Here is a 22398-nt window from a genome sequence, read left to right on the forward strand (position 1 = left end):
AGTTTTAGTCCTTTTTCACATTTAAATTTTATTTCATCTTAGGTCTATCAAATCTGATCTTGATTCCCTGTGAAAGGTCCTATTTGAGTATTGTTTTGATCAATCAAATACAATACTACATTATTTGGTATCAGGGCTATGATAGGGAGTGAAACTTCTAGATTGGATACTGACCTTATGGTAGCAATGATGGGGATATTGCAACAATTGAGCAACCAAATCACTGCAAGCCATAAGCATGTGGAAGAGAGGTTCTCAGCAATGGAGGCTAGAGTGGTTGCCTCTACTTATGCCCCACACCCTCCACTTGGTGAAGAATTCCAACCAATTCACTCTATAGCCAACTTTCCTACCCAGATGAATACATGGAGAGGGCCCCAAAGGATTCCAATTGTGCTACCAACCCTTGAAGAGCACATACGGAGTTATTTCAATGGAGAACAACCTACATTCAATGAGCATGTTGGTGACTCTCAAAAGGTAAAGCTTGAACACCAGGTGTTCATTCATACTAGTCATAACACAGGGCTGGTATTTGCTCTTGTTACGAGAGAAGTTACCCCTTAACCTAAGATGACATTCCCTCCACTTATCAAAGAGTTACTTTTTGATTATCCTGAGGTGGTTCCTGATGAGTTGCCTAATGAGCTACCTCTTATGCGCGATATTCTGCATGCCACTGATTTGGTATCGGGTTCGGTGTTACCAAACTTACCGGCCTATCACCTTAGCCTAGCATAGCACAATGAATTCAAACGATAGGTGGATGAGCCGCTACATAAAGGATTCATTCAAGAGAGCTTAAGTCCATGTGTTGTACCGACATTACTCACTCCAAAGAAAGACGGCTCATGGCATAAGTGTGTGGACAGTCGAGCAATCAATAAAATTACAATTGAGTATAGGTTTCCTATACCACGGCTTGATGCCATGTTAGAAATGATGTCCGAGGCTAAGATCTTTTCTAAATTAGGCCTCATAAGTGGTTATCATCATATCCGTATTAGGCCTAAAGACGAATGGAAGACTATCTCCAAAACCAAGGATGGACTATTTAAATGGAAAGTCATGCTTTTTGGTCTGACAATTGCACCTAGCGCCTTCATGAGGGTTCTGACACAAGGGGTTGAAGTTTATCCAAAGAAGATAAAAAGCATCATTGACTGGCCTAACCCAAGGACAATCACTTTAGTTTGTAATTTCCATCGACTTGCATCGTCTAATAGGATAGTCATTCGGAACTTTAGTGCAGTCATGACACCTATTACCGAATGTTTAAAGCAAGGCAAGGGCGAGTTCAAATGGAAGAATCGTCCACAACATGATAGCACTTGGATTCATGCTGAAAATCTTGAGAAACTCAACCTTGATTGGTGTGAGCATTACATATCATTCATCCATTCATCGGAGACGAATGTTTCCAAGCCGGGGAGAGTTGATGCAGAATTGAAGACATATTTAAGAAAGAAGAAGCCCATTGGGTCAGGCCCATCAAAGGCCTTAAGCTATCACTTGAATCAGCCCATGGCTTTCATGGGCTAGGACTACTTTAGTGCGTTAAAGTTAGCCCACATATGTTGAACTTCATAGTCTAGACCTAAGCCCAAGTTTAGTTTTTAAAAAGTCAATAAAAGGGGTTGTGGTTTGAAAATAAAAGAACTCATTGTCAAGGGAGTTTTCATTTGTCAAAGAGTTAGTTAGTAGTTGAGTTATTAATAGGTAGGTGGTGTTAACTAGTGGTTGGACGTTATATTAATGTTTATGTCTCTTTAGAATGCTATATAAAGAGATGTATGTAAGAGGTGAAGATACAACTCATCAATTGAAATCAAATTGCTTTGTTAGCATTCCTTCTCTATGGAGACTCCTTGTGTTTGATCAAGGTAGGTTGGTGTTCGATCCAATCGCCCCACCTTGCGGTATGAAGCCCGGATGTTACATTGTTATTCTCAATTTCCTTATATTGTCCTTTCAATTTCTTCATCATAGTTCTGCCCTTGTTTTGAAGATCTATTCAGCCCATATTGTTATGCTATTATCCTTATAATACCACACTAGTTTCAAATAAATAGGCAATAGGCCTTGCACATAAATAGAAACCTCACTAAAACAGAAAGGAACTGAGGTACGATGCATGAACTAACCATGCAAACCCATATTGAAAATAGGAAACTAAATGAGAACTTCTATATGCTCTATCCATAACGAAGTAAATAATTGGTACGAACATTACTAATTCCAGCCCTTCCCAGAGCAGAGTACTGGTTTAGGCCCAACTGTTGTTCTGGGCTTTCAAAGTTGATCATGTCAGTCCAGCCAGGCTAAGGCTACTAAGGCTACTGCATTTAAGTAAAATTTTTATAATGTTTTTACCAGTCAAACTACTCAAAGGTAAGGATTGAGCCTTTCTTGTACAATATCAGAACTTTAATGGGATGGTGCATCCAATTGACCAGCCTTGGAGGATTCTTGGACCTACTTGGACCATGGGTTTCTAGAAGACTAAGGTGTTAGGTTAGACACTAATTTGAAAACTAAACCCGGAATGAATAAATAAGGACCCGAACTCAAGAGTTAGTGATAGTAGTTTTTTAGACTACAGATTAATGGAGGCCTTCAAATGCCCCCGCACACACAAGTGATTTAATCTTTACTGAAGGAATTAGAAGAACTAGGGACAGACCTAGGATAGCCTTGAAGTGGGGAGAAAAGATGTGCATAGCTCAGGTCTTCTATAGTATGACCTCAAATAGAGCTGATTGCCATTTAGTTGGTTTTGCCATAAGGCTTGTTGTTGTGTGAAGTAATCTAGACTCAGTTTGAATTAATTTTCAGTGGGTGCTTCTCTTAAGGTATTGATATATTTTTTGAATCTAATCTTTTTTTCTTCTTCTAGGCTGATAGTCGGACAATAGCACAACTGCTTGAGAGTATAATATTTATAATTGGTGCTGTTCTACCGATGCTCAGAAAGCTTCCTCAAAGTGTTATTGAAGAACTTGAACTAGATTTGAAGCAGATGATTGTTCGGCATTCATTCTTGTCAGTTGTCCATGCTTGCATCAAGTAGGTCCCCTCCCACTTTTGTCTGTTGATCTGTTCCTACTATACCTTCCTATTCAATGGTAGACTTTACCATAGGATGTTGCTTTTAATACGTTAGATTCAAATTCAATGTCATGTTCTGATTCCAGCATGTTCTGTTGCAATATGACTTGTTAAATTTTCTCACTCAGTATGGTATAATACCACGTGCAGTTGCATGTGGATATTTGTTGCTTTTTTGAATAAATACTGATGAATTTAATATCAAGAAGACCCAATGTGATTATGGCTTTTTCCCCCTTTCTTTCTCCTTTTTCTTCCTGTTTTTCTTAACTGTTTTCATAATCCATTTAATCATGATAATGTGTGATTTTTACTTTTTCTTTTTATCTTATTTTTCCTCTACTCCCTCTGCTATAAGAAGTCATTAAATTGATAAGTGCTTTTTTAGTTCCTTCTTCCCTTTCCCCTTCTTTAATAAGAACTATATAAACACGTGGTTTTTGGTACTTTTCTTCTTTTTTTTTTTTTTATCTCGATCGATTATATGTAGTTGTCTTTTTTTTTTTCTCTCTCTCTAATGGCAACTATAGGTCCAAGGAGCAATATGTTCTGCTTCAAAATACATTTTTTTGTTAGCCTGTAGGATAAGACATTTTTTTTAAAGTGACCAACAGAAGAGATGGGTAAGCAAGCCAAACCACACCCCACACCCCCCCCCAAAAAAAAAAAAAAATCCTAATTTGATCTATGGTATTTTGGTAATTTTGCTCAAAATTGTGACCATTAGGTATCAGACCCACAAAGACAAAGAATCAGACTGAAGGATGGCACCCCCTTTACGAACGGATGGTTCTTTCTTTCCTGCTTTAGTCCCTTTATTTTAGTCTTTTATTCTGGCATTAGATGCCAGTCTACTCTTAGAATACGTCAATACATATTGGAGCCCTCTAGATTTAGTTATTGAGTTTTTCTTATTTGAGTCAATGTCTTAGTTGAGAGTACGAGTAGTAGGTGAGTTAGTTTCTTAGAGTTCTAGTTGGTTTTCCAAGTCGTTTCTCTCTCTCTCTCTCTCTCTCTCTCTCTCTCTCTTTATTTGAGGCTATAAATAAAGTCTTTGAGCCGTTTAATCTTTGAGTTGAATTGACTGAAATTAAGCAAGTTTGAAGGCAGCTCAAGTCGTGGCTTCTTGGGAAGGCCATGGCAGTTGTGAGATCTCCTCCAATTTCTGTAAGTGTTCTTCAATTCCAGCAGCAATTCAACCATAACAGTGGTCTTTAACTATCTCAAAGTAAGTGAACATCATCCCCAACCCCATCCTTTGCCTTCCCTCTTCTTCTCCCATCCATTGTACCCATCTTTTTTATTTTCTTGAATTTCCGGACTTTTCTTGAGAAGCAAATTTCAATGTCAAATCTACTCCAAATCTAACTGTTAGACCTGTCCCAAACTTTTGGAGTCTCATTCCCCCGACCAAATGGAAAAGATTCTAGGCTAACTTTAATTTTAGGGAAAGCAATCACAAAACCCAACCCTAGAATTGTGGCTAAATCAAGAGGAGTTTGTTTAGCCTATAGAGGTGTATTTTGAATTTAATATCATTGAGTTCTTTCTAGTGGTAGACATATTTGACAGTTTTTTTTTTATTATCTAAAAAACATTATTAAATTTATTATTAAATATATTGGGTGGAATTTCCTTTTTGAGGTGGAATCCCTTCTTCTTATTTTTTAAATAGAGGTGATGATTTGATTTTAATTTAAATAGGTTCTTCTTGGGGACAAAAATAGTTTGACTTTTTTGGAGAAAATCTTGTTTCAAAGAGAATATGATTGGAATTGTGTAAAGGTAATTTGATTTTTAACTAAAATGGATTTTTCAAGATAGCCGTATTTTGACTTCTTTTTTTTATATATATATTTTTTGTTTTGGGGGGGGGGGGATTTCGCTGAACTTATAATTTAATATATGAATTGGAATTGAGGTTTTTTTTTTATTTAAACAAAAAAAAATTAAAGTTCTCATTTGTTTTCTGAAGAAAAAAAAAGGACTTTCATAACTTATCTTAAGCTAATTTTTAACTGGAATTAATTAAAAACTATTATATTTTGTGGGGTTTTTCTTTTGAGTCCAGATCCTCTACCCACATGAAGAGGAAATTGTCAGTACCTATTTGAATACTTTAATGGCAAAACATGGTACATGTAGCTGACCCATTTAGCTGGAATAAGGCTTAGTTGACTTGATTTGTGCTCTTCAGTGATCACCAATTCTCCATTATACTGGGTTGCATATGCTAGTTAGATGCTCACTGTTAGCTTGTAGATGCAACTGTGGATGTTTATTTAGATGAATAGTACATATATAATGTGAAGAAAAACAAATGAGGGAGGAAGCAGCAGGCCTAACTAGTAACCACTAAGCGAGAGTGGCTGCAACAACAACAACAACAACAAACAACAACAACAATAAGCCTTGTCCCAACTAAATGGGGTCGGCTAAATGGATTCTTGCCCTCCAATCAATTCTGTTGGAGGTCATCCTAGATACAAGGCCTAAGCTATACATATCATTTCTCACCACTTCTCCTAAGATTACCTTAGGTCTACCCCTAGCTCTTTTAGTACCTTCAATATGGATTATATCACTTCTCCGTACAGGGGCATTTATAGGTCTCCATTGAACGTGGTCGTGCCACCTCAAACGACTTTCTCGAAGCTTATCACTTATGGGATCAACTCCTAGGCCAACTCTAATATGATCATTTCTTATCTTATCCATCCTAGTTTTGCCACTCATCCATTTTAGCTCCTCATTTCTGCTACATTGAGTTTATCTGTATGATTCTTTTTAACAGCCCAACACTCTGCACCATATATCATAGCTGGTCGAACAACGGTCCTATAAAAATTTCCTTTAAGCTTTAATGGAATACGCCGATCACATAAGACCCTGGACGCACCTCTCCACTTCATCCACCCTATTTTAATTCTTAGGAAAACCTCATCCTCTAAATCACCTCTTTTACTTATGATTGAACCTAGGTACCTAAAACAATCACTCTGAGGAATCTCTTTAACTAGATATTTTGTCTTCTTTCTACTAAGTTTAAAGCCTTTTGATTCCAAAGCTACTCTCCATGATTCTAATTTGGTATTAATTCCCACTTGGGTCTCATCAATCAACATAACATCATCCACAAAAAGCATACACCAGGGGACCTCATCTTGGATGTCTTTGGTTAATTCATCCATTACTAGTGCAAATAGATCTGGGCTTAAAGTTGACCCTTGATGTAGCCCAACTATTATCGGGAATTCATTACTTTGTCCCCCCACTGTTTTAACACTACTCACCGAACCATCATACATATCCTTAACTATGTCTACATATTTACTTGCAACACTTCTTATCTCTAGTACTTGCCAAATTAACGCTCTAGGGACTCTATCATAAGCTTTTTCTAGGTCAATAAATACCATATGAAGGTCTTTCCTACATTCTCTGTATCTTTCCATAAGTTTCCTAATTAGGTAAATAGCCTCCGTTGTAGATCTTCCCGGCATAAACCCAAATTGGTTCTCCGTAAATGTAGTTAAGTGTCTCAAACGGGTTTCAAGTATTCTCTCCCATAATTTCATCGTATGGCTCATCAATTTAATGCCCCTATAGTTATTACAACTTTGAATATCTCCTTTATTTTTGTAGATTGCAACCACGACGCTTCTCCTCCATTCATCTGGCATTTTCCCTGTGCTTATAATCTTATTAAACAACTTAGTCAACCAAACTAGTCCATGGGTTCCTAAGCTCTTCCATACTTCAATTGGAATTTCATCAGGACCTTGTGTCTTGCCGAGTTTCATCCTCCTTAAAGCTTCTTTTACTTTGGACATCGAAATTTTACGTATATAAGTTCGGACATTGGTGCCTTGGTGAAAGGTGTAAACGTCTGAGTCAGAAGTGCTTGAAGAATGCTCATTTAGTAAACTTGAGAAATATGTCCTCCTCACAAACTAAAACTTTACCATCTCCATTTTTAATACATCTAACATGGTCAAGATCTCTACTCTTCCTATCCCTCATCTTAGCTATCTTATAAATAGATTTTTCCCTTCCTTCGTGCCCAACTTATTGTATAACTCTTCATACTTCTTTTCCCTTGCTTTTCCCGCAATTTTCTTAGCTTCATTTCTATCCAACCTATACCTTTGAAGATTCTCAACATCCTTAGTTCTTTGCGATGTTTTAGAACTAGTTTTTTATTCCTAATGGTAGCTTGAACCTCACTATCCCACCACCACGTCTCTCTATAAGAATGGAGCTTTCCTTTTGATTCACCTAGGACATCTTTAGCCACCTTCTTAATTCACATAGCCATCTCATTCCACATTGCATTAGTATCCCTTTAACATCCCATTTTTTTTGTTTGACTACTTCATTAATGAAGGATTTCGAGCACTCTCCTTTCAAATTCCACCATCTTATTCTGGGATAGTTTACCTTGGACCTTTTATGTGTTCTTGGGACTAAGCACATATCCAAGACCACAAGTCTATGTTGTGCAGTTAAGCTTTTCCCCGGTATCACCTTGCAATCCTTGCCCAACAATCTATCAGTCCTTCTAGTTAGGAAGAAATCTATTTGGCTTTTATGCTGTCCACTTTTGAAGGTAATTAAATGTTCATCTCTCTTTCTAAAGTAAGTATTTATAATAGATAGATCAAAAGCAGTAGCAAAATCTAAAATTGAAATCCCCTCCTCATTCCTTTCTCCAAAACCATATCCTCCATGTACACTCTCATATCCTCTTTGATCTTTTCCAATACGTCAATTTAAATCACCTCCTATGATAATCTTTTCTCCTTGACGAATTCCTTGCATTAATCCATAGTTTCCCAAAATTCTAGCTTTAGATTTTCATCTAATCCTACTTAAGGTGCATATGTACAAATTATATTTACGAACTCTTTCTCCATTACAAGCTTGATAGCAATTATCCTATCACCCACTCTTTTAACATCCGCCACATCATTTTTTAAATCTTTATCCACTATTATACCCACTCCATTTTTATTTGTTTTATCACCAGTATACCAAAGTTTAAAGTCATCCAACGGCTTTTTTACCCTTCCACCTAGTCTCTTGAATGCAAGCTACATTAATCCGTCTTCTCCTCATAACATCTATCAATTCTAAGCTCTTACCAGTTAAAAATCATATGTTCCAAGATGTCAATCAAATCCTACGTTTATGGGCTAGCTTCTATACCCACACTCGTCCACGGCGCGGGAACCCTTGCCTTCTTATCACCACATTCGGGCGCCGATGCGACGCGTCGCTTACAAGGGACGCCCTAGCTAAACTTTGCCCACTTATCACTACACCCGGGCCATAGTGTAGCGCGTCGCTTCTTTTTTTGGGGAACGCTCTAGCATAGTTTTTATCATATAAGGTCGAATCCATGAAAAAATGTTTGGCTATATTTTTTCCGGTGCCGGCTGCCGACGTAACACACTAACCCTCCTCCTTTACTTGGGCTTGGGACCGGCAGCAAAACACTGGCGGAGTTGGCCATCTGCAACAACGAGATGGTAAATACTAGATGGCAACATCAAGGCTGTTCCTTGGGAGTCCCTTAAAATCTTTTTTTTTTTTTTTTGGGGGGGGGGGGGGATGTTGGATGCTTGTATTTTGAAATCCTCAGTCAGTTGTAGACACTTGATACGTTATCCATCACCTAGTTATTCTATAAAGCTTCAAGTATAAAATCTTAATACGAGGTCTTTTGTGATTTATTATGGCATGCCTGGTTCTAGAAGTCTGCTTGGAAGAAAGGAAACAGAAATTGGAGACATTGACCTATTTTACTTTTGAAAGAATCGAAGAAGAATCTCTTTTATGTCTTGGAATGGTGAAGAGATCTTTGTATGATGTGTGTTGTTCAGTAATTAATTTAAGTTTCTCTCAATGTTATCCTATTCTTATATTCATGGTTACATTTGAAACCTTGCTTCCAGTGTTATTTTATTCTTATACTCTTGGTGTTGCATGTGTGTTTTTATTTATGACCAGCAACATGAAAAGAGCTCTCTTTGGCTTTAACCATGATAGATGTTGGTTCTTCTCTTTTCATTCCAGGTGCCTTTGCTCACTGAGTAAAGTAGCGGGGAAAGGTGCAAGTTTAGTTGAATACCTAATCCAGGTTTTCTTGAAACGTTTGGATGCGCTTGCTGCTGATAACAAGCAGGTTGTATGCTTATATGATTGAATATTGAATATACTGTGCTAAAATATAATTTGATTACCTGTCCTTCTCTTCTATGCTCTTACCACTGAGTTTCCACATCTTTTCATCAATTTGTGCATTTGGAGCGTGCTTTGCTCCCCAACCTCCCTTGTCTTTCTCAGTGTCAGGGGGTTACTGTATATATGATTCTTGGTTTGTCATTTTGGTGAGGAATTTTAAAACTTTTGCCTGGTGAATTGACACCAGGTCCCTCACTGAAATTGATTTTTGAGTAGGATGGTGATGCCTCTGCTGTGCTGACAAGACCTGTCATAGTATTAACAAATGTCTATTAAAACTTGTGACAGCTTTGAATTTTGAATAGGGTGGATAAGTTGGATGTATGATGGACCATTCTTCCTCATAAGCTGTGTTAGTAGTTAAAGGTTAGTACACACAAACCTTTAACAAACCCCTTGCAGTTCAGGCAAGAGGTACCCATGCATGCTTTTTAGTAGTTAGTAGACACATCCCTTGAGCAACTAGCACAGCCAACATCCACTATCTTTTTCACTGGCTAGTGTATGTTGTTGGGATTTGATAGTTTTAGTCAAGTAGATGATGGGAAGCTACCAATGTAGGTTCAAGGTTTGCAAGAGTGTTTTGAATGTTGAATTTCAGGTTTTCAGCAAATTCGGATATGGGTTTCCAAAGGATTTTTTTGGTAGAACTGGGGTTTGGGGATTGAAGTTGAGAATGGGTCTTGGGTCGACTGATCAGGGTGATATGGGCTGTATTTGATCCAAATCTGAAGGAACTTGGATGGCTGGTTAAGGCTTGCCAGAAATGTTAAAATTTTTGCTTGAGGTTAGTGTTTGATGGAATCTGGGGTTTCAGTGGAGGGAATGGGAATCAAGGTGGATCCAGTGTTGGGGTTGATATGTGGGGGTTGTGTCTGAGTTGAATGGTTCCGAATCGTGAATTAAGGCTGTGGAGTTTTTCTTTTGGTGGCTAGGGTGGAAATTGGAGGATTAGAACAGGAAGACCAGGTGCTAGGGAAGGATTCAACCTCCTGTTTAGTTTTATTTGTGGATTTAAGTTGAACAATGAAGACGACTTGTCTTGCAGATATTCCAGCCACTTGAAGGAGTCTTTAATGGAGATCAATTAGGACAGAATTGGGGGAAGGTTGAAAAATTCGGTGGAAGGAAGAGGATTAGGAACTAGATACTAATGCAAAAGCAGCAATGCTTAAACCATTACTTTTACTAGTCAAATCATCTGTAATTGAGAGGGGATGTATAACATATAAGGGAAATTTTAGGGACACGCAAAGATAATTGGCAAAAAGCATAGGCATCCCAAAACTATGGCCAGTTAGCAGTCATCCCGTTTTCTATTAGAACTGTTAGTTGATTAGAGGAAATGGCAGATATACTCTTAGTTGTATTATTGTTTATCTTATCTTATAATATGAAATGACGAATGGAGGAAGAAGAAGGAACGGCATTCCCTCAGATTGAAAACATGGCTAGTAGATAACTATATGGAACTAGTGTTTTGCGATCTGTTCCTTATTTCGCCCAAGGGGCTTGGAAAGGTGTTGATGTAAACCCTCTTTTAGAGTTGGACTTCAAAACAAATGACTTGACTCTCAAGACTAAAAGAAACCTAAATTTTTGAATTTTGATCTTCATTATAGCTTGATCCAGGGGTAGGAATTGACCATTCTACCCTTGGGATGGAATTCGGCCTCCCTGACTTTTTTGTGCAAGTTTCGACATGAAGTTTCGATAGGTTTTAGGGAGTATTTTATTGTGGGATTTTGCATTTAAGCTAATTAGAGTATAAATAACACATTGGCTGTATTTTGCTAAAAAAGTCAATGTAGATATGTTTAATGTACATAACATCAATGTAGAGTTGTTCGAGAAGTACATTATAAACTTATCTACTGAAGTACATAACATTCAATATATAATTTCTAACTTCAAAATATCAAATACAAAGTAACTAACAATAAAAGGAAAGTACAACTCAGTGCCAAGAGGAATGCCTCGGTGTATCCATCCTGTGAGCTGAGTAGTATTATGCTTGTAACATCCTCTCCTCTAACCAATGAACATAGACATCGCATGACATTTTATGCCTATGGTTGTCAAGGTAATCGACAACTGTAACTTTATAATTCTGGTCATCAACATGCCTAAGATAACCAGTTTGAGGGAATACGCAATTTGGATAGAGAAATCCTGATGGAGGGGGTATTTGGGGAAACATGAAAGAAACAAAAAAATTGAAAATATGGGAAAGTTATGAAACTTGCAGGAAAAAGTTTCAGGTTTCCACGAAATTTCTCAAGTTTCCACAAAATTTTCCATGTTTCCCACGAAATTTGGGAATTTTTTCTCTCATAAACCAGCTGGTCTAGTTGGGTTGAACCAGGTTACGATGGTTTCGATCGATACTTGGGATTTTTTTGGTCCCCTGGTTTTTCGTTTCGAGGTTCCCAAAATGGGAAATTTCGCAAGTTTCGAGGGAATTTTGTTCTATGAGTAGAATTACGGATTAGAGGTAGGGGAAAGCATGGTTTATGGTTTTCAGGCTGGGAAGGTTCCAAAAGAACGCCGCAAGGAAGAGAGAAGAAGGGGAGAGGTGGGGGAGGCCTTGGGGTTAGGAATTGGTACTTACTAGCTGGAACTTGAAAAAGGATTTAAGAACAGAGGCTGCTGCTGAAATGCTTGAGTTCTGTTGATAATTACTCACACTAGGCTGCTGCAGGTTCCTCCTTTTAGAAACCCTACTTCAATCCATTTGGATCCTCCTTGACCATAATTCTCTGCAACTTTATTCAATAATCAAATCTGATTTGTCGCATTCACTGGCTTTGAATTTTTAGTCAAACAGAAAAAGAACGCCCACTCAAACTTGATACCTGGGGAGTCCTTCTTAAACAAAACTACTCTGTAAAAGACTCCTGCTCTAACTTGGACTCCAACTCATACTAGACTTTGCAACTGCCAATTGCAACTGAATTCAAATAGACAAATTAAGGATGAAAAGGATGCTTAACTACTACTGGGACTTCAATTATAAGAGTCCTCTTCAAATTAAGACTCCTGGTTGGACTAGGACTCTGTCATATCTCATCAAGGAGTGATCCAGTGAGCAAAGTAAGGATAGATTCGGACTTCTGGTGAGCTTCTGATTCTCTTGAGATATATGAAAATAGAGTAGGGCACCTGCAAGATGATCAATATAACCTTGGATGGTGTGGCTTCTCAGTGGGGTCATGGGAAGAAGGGCTGCTGCCCGGTCTTCTTGCGGCCTCTATTGGGTGGCTCCTGGTGGTTCATATCAGTTCTAATAGTCAACACATTTTAATAATAAACCGAAAGAGATTATAAAATAAAACTACAAAAGAAATATGAGTCATGAAAAAACATTTCGGTAAAATTTGCCCGAAATATGAAAATTTCGCTTGGTTTGATGAGGAGCAAAATAAAAATTGAGGCGAAAAATTATATCTACAAAAATTGCCGAAAAATCAGCGATTTTTCTGTTGGTGAAAAAGAGGCAAACATCACTGAAATTTCACGGCAGTCGCTAGAACCTTCGCCGCTGGTAAGCCACCTCCTTCCTTTCTCGTCTTCTTATTATCGATGGTGTCGGAGCTTTCGACCTCCAAGGTGATGATGGTCTTTCCTGTGAGAGTTTAACAAAAATCTGCAAAACCAATAAGTCAATTAAAATCTTAAAAACATGATTAAAAACCCTAACCATATGACACACCAAGATGCACAAACGAAGCAACGACAATCTTGATCAATAGAAAGAATTTCTTGAGTTAGGAACCCAAAAATATTCCCTACCATCGGTGGATGGGAAGCTTGCTTGGGATTTCCGATGGTTTGAGAGAATGAGCCTGAATTATCAGAGCATTTTTTGAACGTTGGATAGAGAAAGAAAGATTTGGACATGATTGCAAGCAAGGGTTTGCGAAGACTGAGGATGACGAGCTTGTGTAGCCTTTAGTCACCTGTCGCCCCCAACTGGCCAGCAATCGAATAACGCCTGTGACGATCTGGTGGTGCACATTAGATGAAAAGAGAGAGCTATCTCTATAAGAGTTCGGATGGAATCATCAAAGCATGTCGAAATTCCACTTGAAGTGTTTGCCGAAACTCGCTGGTTCCCCAGGTTCGCCAAGGGGCGAACCAGTGAATTTTGCCGAAATGTCATACCTTGATTTGAGTTTTATATGACTTGCAATTCTTACCTAACTAAGACTAAAGCTTAACGGAAACTCACTTAGTCTAGGACACTAATAAGTAAAGGCCTAAGCAATAGCAAAACCACAATATGGGGATACCTCCTGTCTTATTGCATCATGATATCTCTTATCTCTCATATTTCTAACAGATTATATAGAAAATTATCCCCAGAGCTTGGGCATCAACATATCCTTTATTTGAAGATGTGCTAGCAATCTCCCTTCAGAACATAGATGGCATGTGGCGATCCAAAGCCTTCAACAGAAGGCTACACTGACAAGAAGACCAATGCACCCACCTAGCTAACCAAGTTGCTGGACACTGACGCTTCAGAGAGTAGGAAATCTGATTTTTCCTGAAAGCGAGTGAAGAAGATGGAATAGTAGATGCCACCACTTGATTGGATGGTGAAGATTAGTTTGCTTGATCCATGGGCAACTGAGTCCATCAGTTGGTGGAGTTATCAGATTTGATTCAGGTTAATAGAAAATATTTACTCTGGCCTAAAAGTAGAAGGGGTTTCTATGAGGAAGAATTGTTATCTCCAGAGAAGGGGTTGGAGTATGCCATGAGAAGTGTTCCACTAATATTCTAGTAAAAGTGACTGCTACTGTTGTAGCCTGCATCATGGCTGAGGATCTATCTTGAAGTGTTGCTTCTCATGCTCAACAAGTGAAGGATCTGGCATGCTGCTGAATTGCTTGTTCCTGGAAGCAAAGTTACTCCAATAACCTGGCTGATCTAATGACCAAATAATGGGTAGTTCATCCTGAATTGTGTTTGTGGCATTTTTTTCCTTTAGAGGGATGGTTCTAGTCACAACTTGTATATATCTCTGGTTGATTAATTAAGTTACCAACAATGATGCAAAACATGGGCAGCTAATGAGCTTTGCTCTGTTCAGTGGATGTCTCAATAAAAATGTCTTCCATGTTAGCAATTTGCCTTCCTAAATTATTATAGTTTTTCCCAATGCATAGATGCACTGCTAGTACAATAAGAATAGCGACAAGCCTTATCCCAACTACATGGATCCTTGCCTTCCAAATTTGCTCTATTTGAGACCATCCTAGATACAAGGCCTAAGCCACGGATATCCTTTTTAGAAACCATGTAAAAAGGGGTTTCACTGGGGTTTTTTTCCACTACCAGCTGCCGACATGACACACCAGCCCTCCTCCTTTACCTGGGCTTGGGACCGGCAGCAAACACTGGCGGAATTGCATAGGTGCACTGCCAATACTTGAACTAATATGGTTAGTTAATTTTTTTTTTTTTTGGGGGGGGGGGGGGGGGGGTGGGGTTGAATTAATGTCTCTGACTGCTGGACATTGAGAATATCTGGTTTATACTTTTCCTCAGTGGTCAATTTACCAAAAATAAAATTGATATTGAGCTGCTAACTATTTGTTTGTTTGTTTTTCTTTCTCTCTCTCTCTCTCTCTCTAAAACCCTGCTTCAAATTTCAGCAAATTGGTCGGTCACTCTTCTGTCTGGGGCTGTTAATCCGTTACGGGAATGAGTTACTGGTTTCCTCAAATAACCAAAATATAGATGTCGTTAAAAGCCTGGGCTTGCTTAAAAAATATCTTGCTTCAGAGGATTTTGTCATAAAGGTCCGATCATTACAGGTGAGCAAGTTTTGGTTGTCCTTGTAGAATGGTGAAATATTGTCATCTAATTGAGGATTTGATCGGTTTTCTACTCTGTCAGGCATTAGGATTTGTTCTAATTGCTCGACCTGAGTATATGTTGGAGAAGGATGTTGAGAAAATATTAGAAGAATCACTATCATCTGGTTGTGATGCTCGTCTAAAGGTACTCTTTCCCTAATACTTTAATACTGGCTGTGTTCCTCAATAGCTATTCTAAATATTCAATTTTCATCAGATGCAATCATTGCAAAACCTATATGAATATCTTCTTGATGCTGAAAGCAAGATGGAATATGATAAGACTGCCAATAATGTGGTCCATCCTGAAGGTGGCCCTCAAAGCGTCCCTGTTGCTGCTGGCGCTGGTGATACAAACATTTGTGGTGGAATAATTCAATTGTATTGGAACAATATTTTGCATAGATGCTTGGATTCGGATGGACGAATTCGTCAGTGCGCCCTTAAGGTGAGATCTGGTTATATGGTGCCTTCTACTCCTAGACAATTTATCTGCAAGCTTTTATTGAAATCCTTTCACAAGTTTACCCGCTATTATGATCCTTTATATTTTTCTCACTTTCTTTTTTTGGTCTTTGGTCAGATTGTGGAGGTTGTGCTACGACAAGGTCTGGTTCACCCAATCACCTGTGTTCCATACCTTATAGCACTTGAAACAGATCTAGAAGAGTCAAATGCGAAGTTGGCACATCATTTGCTAATGAACATGAATGAGAAGTAAGGCTGTTCTGGAACCTGCTATGTTTTATTTTTGTAAACCAATATAAACACCAATTGAAATATTCTTTTTCAGGTATCCTGCCTTTTTTGAAAGCCGTTTAGGTGATGGACTTCAGATGTCCTTTGGTTTTATCCGCTCCATAACTGCCAAGACTCTTGAATGCTCCAATCAAAACAACTTGCCTGGAAACCTGAAGGGTCGATCTAATAGTATTTCTCTCAGTCAGGCCAAAGTTGGAGTCTCTCGGATCTACAAGCTCATTCGAGGAAATCGTGTTTCTAGGAACAAATTTATGTCCTCTGTTGTGCGTAAATTTGATTCTCCATCTGGGGACGATTCATTGATCCCCTTCCTGATGTGAGTGCTATTGTTGGTTCTAATTCTGTGGTCCTAGATTGACAATGAATGAGTATTTTAATTGAAAGCTGTACCTAATTTTGCAGTTACTGCACGGAGATTCTTGCTTCCCTGCCATTCTTAACACCAGATGAGCCTCTTTATTTGATCTATACTATAAACCGAATTGTACAAGTTAGGGCTGGGGCACTTGAGGCTAGCATGAAAGCCTTTAGTTCACACTCCATGCAAACAGATATGAATTCTGTTCCTGTTGAAAATGGGGTGATTCAGAAAGATTCTGCTGGCCATCCCGTTTCTGATCACACATTTCCTGAGAACACAAAAGGGCATTTTATGAATTCACCTTTTAATGAAATTTCTGAAGAAGGCCTACAAAAAATCCAGGTAAATATGACTTGATTGGATAATTTTATTTTTTTCATTTATGTATAAAATTTTCTTTAAAAAAATACTCTGAAATTTGTGATTTTTTTCTTATCTTTCCTTCGTTTTTTTGTTTGTTTGTTTGTTTGTTTGTTTGTTGTTGTTGTTGTTGTTGTGTGTGTGCGTGTTTTTTTTTTTTGGGGGGGGGGGGGGGTGTAATAACTAATAAGTAAGCTCTGAATTAGAATATGGATATCAGGCAGTCCACTCCATAGAGAACATGGGATGGGGACTGACCAAGAAAGGCTCTGTGAGGAACCCAATTACAGCAGTTTTATCCTCCTTTAAGGTTCACTTTAGATTAACTATAGAATGTAATAGTTTAGCCCAGAACAGAGCACAACAGAAACTACGGACTTTAGGGTTAACAGAAACCAAGCAATACCACCCTGGCTATGAGAGGCCAGTACTCTCCTGCAAATTTCCTTGCCCAAACCCCATACAATTCTTTTCATGTCGCTTCTCATCCTCCCTCCCAACAACAAAACACTTACCAATAACTAACCCCTAACTGATTCCATAGCTAACAGAACATCAACCTTGACTGCCCCTGTTTCGGTTCTTCCTAGTGTAGACTCAAGTAACCAGGGGCCCAACAATACCACCCCCTTTAAGTTTCACCTTGTCCTCGGGTAGAATGCTGGAAATAGGCTGTTGACCTCTTCAAAGTCTTCCCAAATATTTTCACATGAAGGAAGTGACTTCCATTTGAGCAGCACCTCCAATCATCTAGCTGGAGAGTATAAAAAATTCAGCAACTCCTTGGGCTCCAAGTGAAGTTCCAAAGTGTTGGCTAGGCGAATAGGTAGGGGCTGTGGAAGTACCTGACTCCCCACAACCTTCTTCAGCTGTGAAATATGGAACACTGGGTGGATTCGCGAGGTGGGAGGAAGTTGGAGCCTGTAAGCAACCTATCCAACACGTTCCAGCATTGGGAATGGGCCATAATACCTGTAGCAGAGCTTCTCATTAGGTCAATTAATGAGCTTCCAGAACCAAGAGCGCTGCAGCCTTAAAAACGCTTCATCTCCAACTGAAAATTGGACTTCGCAGTAGTGAGTATCAGTCATTGTGCGAATATGATCCTGTGCCACAAATAAGTTTGCTTTCAGTTCATCTAGCACGTGGTCATGCTCCTTAGATACTCATCAACTTCAGCAACCTTGAAACTGCTGGTGTCCCACGGAAGTAGGTGTGGCAGTTCCCAACCATACACTGCTTGAAAAGGAGTCTGCTGCCCTCTGTTGTACCCAAACTCCGCCCAAGCATGCCAATTGTGCCAATCCTTAGGCTGCCAAGCACAGAAAACAGCGGAGGTAAGAGGCTTTTCTACACAATTTCTTCTGCCCCTCAGTTTGCCAATGACAGGTGCCGCTGTAGTTCAATGCTGTTCCCACCAATTTGAATAGCTCGGTTCAAAAGTTGCTGAGAAATATGTTGTCTAGAAAGATTGTGTTATGGGTTCGAATCCCATTTCCTCTAGCATGGTAGTGGAATGGGCGTGCAAAATTATGTGAGAGAAAGAACCTCTTGGTGGAGTCCCCTGGAGGAAAGAATAGCACTACTTAGATGGAGCGGAGAGCCTGTTGCACCTTGTTTTTCTTTGACCAACCCATCTTCTCTATCTGATATGATAGAGCGCAGGATGCCATGTAATCAAACTATCTCTTTGATGAAGACTAGCGTGACCTCTTTGGGCAATCCTCCAATGAAGTCCATGCTGATTTCTTCCCAAATTTGCTTCGAATCAGCAGCGGCTGTAATAGTCCAGCAGGACTTATTGCATGGTGCTTACTTAGCTGACAAGTATCACAACCAGCTACATAGTTCCTGACAGCAGCTTTCAGGCCAACCCAGTACTCAACTGCGGCCAGCTACTTGTGGGTCCGTAAGAAGCCCAAATGGCCTCCAAATGGGTTGAATGAAATTAAGCAAGTAGTGCAGGAAGTAGTGTTGATGTCTCAGTTATGACTAGTCTATTCTTGTAGTATTGGGTCCCATTATGGAGCTGGTAAGTCGGATATGCTACTGAACCTTGCATGAGCCCTTGTATGATAGGTTTGTAGTGGCCGTGGCTGCTGACTTCATCATTGATTAACTCTCCATCTCACCAGAAGGCTGCAGTGAGTGGATTCAGTTGTGCCCCTCCTCCTTGCTGTCGTGACAGAGCATTGCAGCAGAGTTCTCCCCTCGGGTTTGTATAGAATTTCAAAATCATACCCAAGTAATTTTAGAACCCACTTTGTTGGTCTTCTGCTAATACCTGCGTTCCAAAAAGATTTTAGACTTTTCTGGTCGGTTCGTACTTGAAGTGCCCCATCAGGTGATGTCTCCTAGGGCTGCAACTGGGCCGGGGCGGGCCGGGCTTTTGCAATCCCAAGCCCAGCCCTAAATGTTTTAATCTGAGCCCATTCCCGCCCTGACCCTAGTTCAGGGCCAAGGATTATTATCCCTCGCCCTAAGCCCTACAGGGCCAAGCCAAGCCCATTCCCGCCCTAATTGGGCCGGGTCGGGATGGGTTGGCCCTGATTGGCCCTATCCATAGCCCTGATTGGTCCTGATTAGCCCTGATTGGCCCTGTCCCTAGCCCTGATTGGCCCTGTCCCTGGCCCTAATTGGCCCTAACTCTAATTGGCCCTGTCCCTAGCCCTGATTAGCCCTGATTGGCCTTGTCCCTGACCCTGATTAGCCTTGTCTCTGGCCCTAATTGACCATATCTTGGCCCTAGCCTTAATTGGTCCTATCCTTGAACCTAAAATATCAAATTTGAATTCAAAAAAAATAATAATAATAATAATAATAATAATAATAATAAAAGTATCTTAAATAAATTAAAAATAACATAGAAATATAAAATGATTCAAGCTCATACAAATTGATAAAATAGTCAATAAGTTGATAGTGTTGTTTTCAACATAAATAAATTCATACTCCATAATTCTATATTGATCTCTGAAAGTCTCTCATTGCTTTGATGATGGAAATTGAAAACCTCTTTCATTACTTTGGTGATGGAAATTGAAAACCCCTCTCATTGATATCCTTATTCAACAAAAAAAAAAAAAAATCATATTCAAAACTGTTAATGATAATTTAGTATTGATATTTTTTTCGTAGTTAAAGAAAATTATATTTTAGTTACAAACATAGCTATCTGTCCTTAATAATTTTTTTTTCCTGAAATATCACATTGGAGGCAAAAGAAAGATGTCAATATTCATGATGAGAAGTTAGGGTGTAGATTTGTTAGATATTAATTCTCTATATACTAGCTTTTATTATTTATAATATAATATATTATCTCGCCTTAATAAAAAAATTTAAAAAAAATCAATGATTTTTTGGAACTAAAAATGACTTAGTTCGAAAAATAAAAATTATCTGAAAAATAATATAAAAGTGAACTCATAGTCTAATATGATCAAAATGACTGAAGGTCAAAGTCGAGACTTATAATTATATCAATGTTGATGTGAAGATTAGGGTAGAAATCTAATACATGATCAGGGTCAAATTAATATTAAGACTAGAGCCAAAATTATGGTTAGGATCGGGCCAAAATTAGGTGAATGCTTAATACATTGGTAATGAAGATATAATTTATTTTTATTAATTTTTTATAAAACATGATCATGTTTTTAAAATTTGACACATGTCAAATATTCACCCATGTGGATTATAATTAATTCTTCTCCATATGGGTGGAGGGTCCAGACTCAAATCAATGCCAAAATCATGGCCTAGATCAAGGCTAATATTAGGACCAATATCAGGGTTAGGATCAGGGTCAAGATCAGGGTCAGAATCAGGGCCAAAACCAGGGCCAGAATTAGGGCCAAGATCAGGGTCAGAATCAGGGCCAAGATTAGGGTCAGAATCCAAAATCAGGGCCAAGATCAGGGCCAGAATCAGGGCTAGAATCAGGGCCAAAATTAGGGCCAAAATCAGGGACAACATTAGGGCCAAAATTAGGGACGGGCTTGGATGGGCTGGGCGGGCCAGAGAGTAATCCCAGGCCCGCCCTTGGCCCTAACCCGCCCTTAGGGCCAAAATCTTTAGCCCAAGCCCTATTCGGGCTTAGGGCGGGTCGGGGCGCCCAGGGCCAAACTTGCACCCCTAATGTCTCCATTTCTGTAGAGCTAAAACGATAGCCATCAGCTCCTTTTCATAGACAGATTTGGCCAATGCTCTAGTGGACAAAACTTGAGTCCAATAAGCAATGGGATGGCCTTCTTGCATCAGACAACACCTAATCCCATACCAGAAGCGTCTATCTCCACGATGAATTCCTTAGTGAAGTCCAGCGTGGCAAGAACGGGCACCGAGGTCATGGCTTTCTTAAGTTCCTCAAAAATTTTAGTAGCTTTTCAGTCTAGTGGAATGAATCCTTTTTTACAAGCTATGTCAACGGTTTTGCTATCAACCTGGCACTGAGGTCATGGCTTTCTTAAGTTCCTCAAGAGTTTTAGTAGCTTTTTCAGGCCAGTGGAATGAATCCTTTTTTAAAAGCTATGTCCATGGTTTTGCTATCTTCCTGTATCCCTTCACAAATTTCCAGTAATACCCGGTAAGACCAAGGAGTGCCTTCAAGGCCCTCTGGTTTCTAGGTTCAAGCCAGTCCAACATACACAATTTTTCTAAGATCGACTGCTACCCCTTGTTCTGAAAAAATGTGACCCAAATATTCCAATTCTCTGACACCAAATGAACACTTTTTGCTGCTAATAACCAAGCTGTGGGCTGTGAGCAATAAGAAAGCAGTACTAGTATGTCATCAAAAAACACTGGAATAAACTTACCTAAGTGTTCACAGAATACCTCATTCATGAAAGATAGGAATGTAACTGGTGCATTAGTTAAACGAAATGGCATCACGGGGGAGCCATCACGGTTCCGAAAGGCAGTCTTCTCCCCATCAATTTCTGCCACATGGATTTGATGATAGCCTGACCTCAGATATAATGTGCTGAGTACCTTTGCCCCTCCTAATTCATCAAGCAACTCGTCTGTGTTTGGGATAGGGAATTTCTGGTATCATCAATTTGTTGGCTGCTCGATAATTGACACAAAAGCGTCATCATTTTTCCTTCTTTACTAGCAGCATTGGACTCAAGAATGGACTGAGGCTGGGTGAATTGTCCCTGCGGACAGCATTTCCTTCACCAATCTCTCAACTTCATTTTTTTGGTAATGGGGGTGTTAGTATGGCCAAATATTAGAGGGCTGGCTCCCATTCAACCAGTCAAATGGTATGATTATGATGCCACTCGGGTGAGAGTTGGGTGGTCTTCGCACATAGCTTATGGAATTCCTCAAGTAGAGGCTGTAGTGGTGCAGCTACCTCCATAATTGGCGGGTCACTGTATCTCATGAAGCCAACCAAAACCCCTTTCCACCATTTTTTTAGTGTTTTCAAAAGGCTTTTTATGGAAGTCTCCCTACGCAGCAATGCCGGATCTTTATTAAGCTTCATGGTCTAGCCTTGCCACTCAAAGTTCATTGTCTGTTGCAGCCAATTTCTCCGGATCTACCCCAAAGATGATGGCCATTCCACTCCTAAAATAACATCCATGCTGCCCAACTTGAATGGTAACAGGTTTTGGGTGAAAATAACACCTTGAAGCTCAGTCTCCATCACCTTCAAATTTTGCCGTTGGATGGGAAGTCCCAGTT

General features: G+C 39.3%; 1 protein-coding gene across 1 annotated transcript in view; it reads left to right on the forward strand.

Annotated features, from left to right (window-relative positions):
• The window catches only part of EMB2773 (PHD finger family protein), a 63394-nt gene that overhangs the window by 24881 nt on the left and 16115 nt on the right, over positions 1 to 22398 (forward strand). Inside the window, 8 exon segments of the mRNA XM_089164619.1 lie at positions 2897 to 3066; positions 9187 to 9295; positions 15018 to 15179; positions 15262 to 15366; positions 15439 to 15669; positions 15805 to 15938; positions 16015 to 16299; positions 16386 to 16686. Of these exon segments, the coding sequence (XP_089020745.1) occupies positions 2897 to 3066; positions 9187 to 9295; positions 15018 to 15179; positions 15262 to 15366; positions 15439 to 15669; positions 15805 to 15938; positions 16015 to 16299; positions 16386 to 16686 (1497 nt within the window).

This window comes from Hakea prostrata, chromosome 8 (assembly GCF_041222555.1).
Source record: "Hakea prostrata isolate BN-2017 chromosome 8, UWA_Hpros_2, whole genome shotgun sequence".
Taxonomy (NCBI): domain Eukaryota; kingdom Viridiplantae; phylum Streptophyta; class Magnoliopsida; order Proteales; family Proteaceae; genus Hakea; species Hakea prostrata.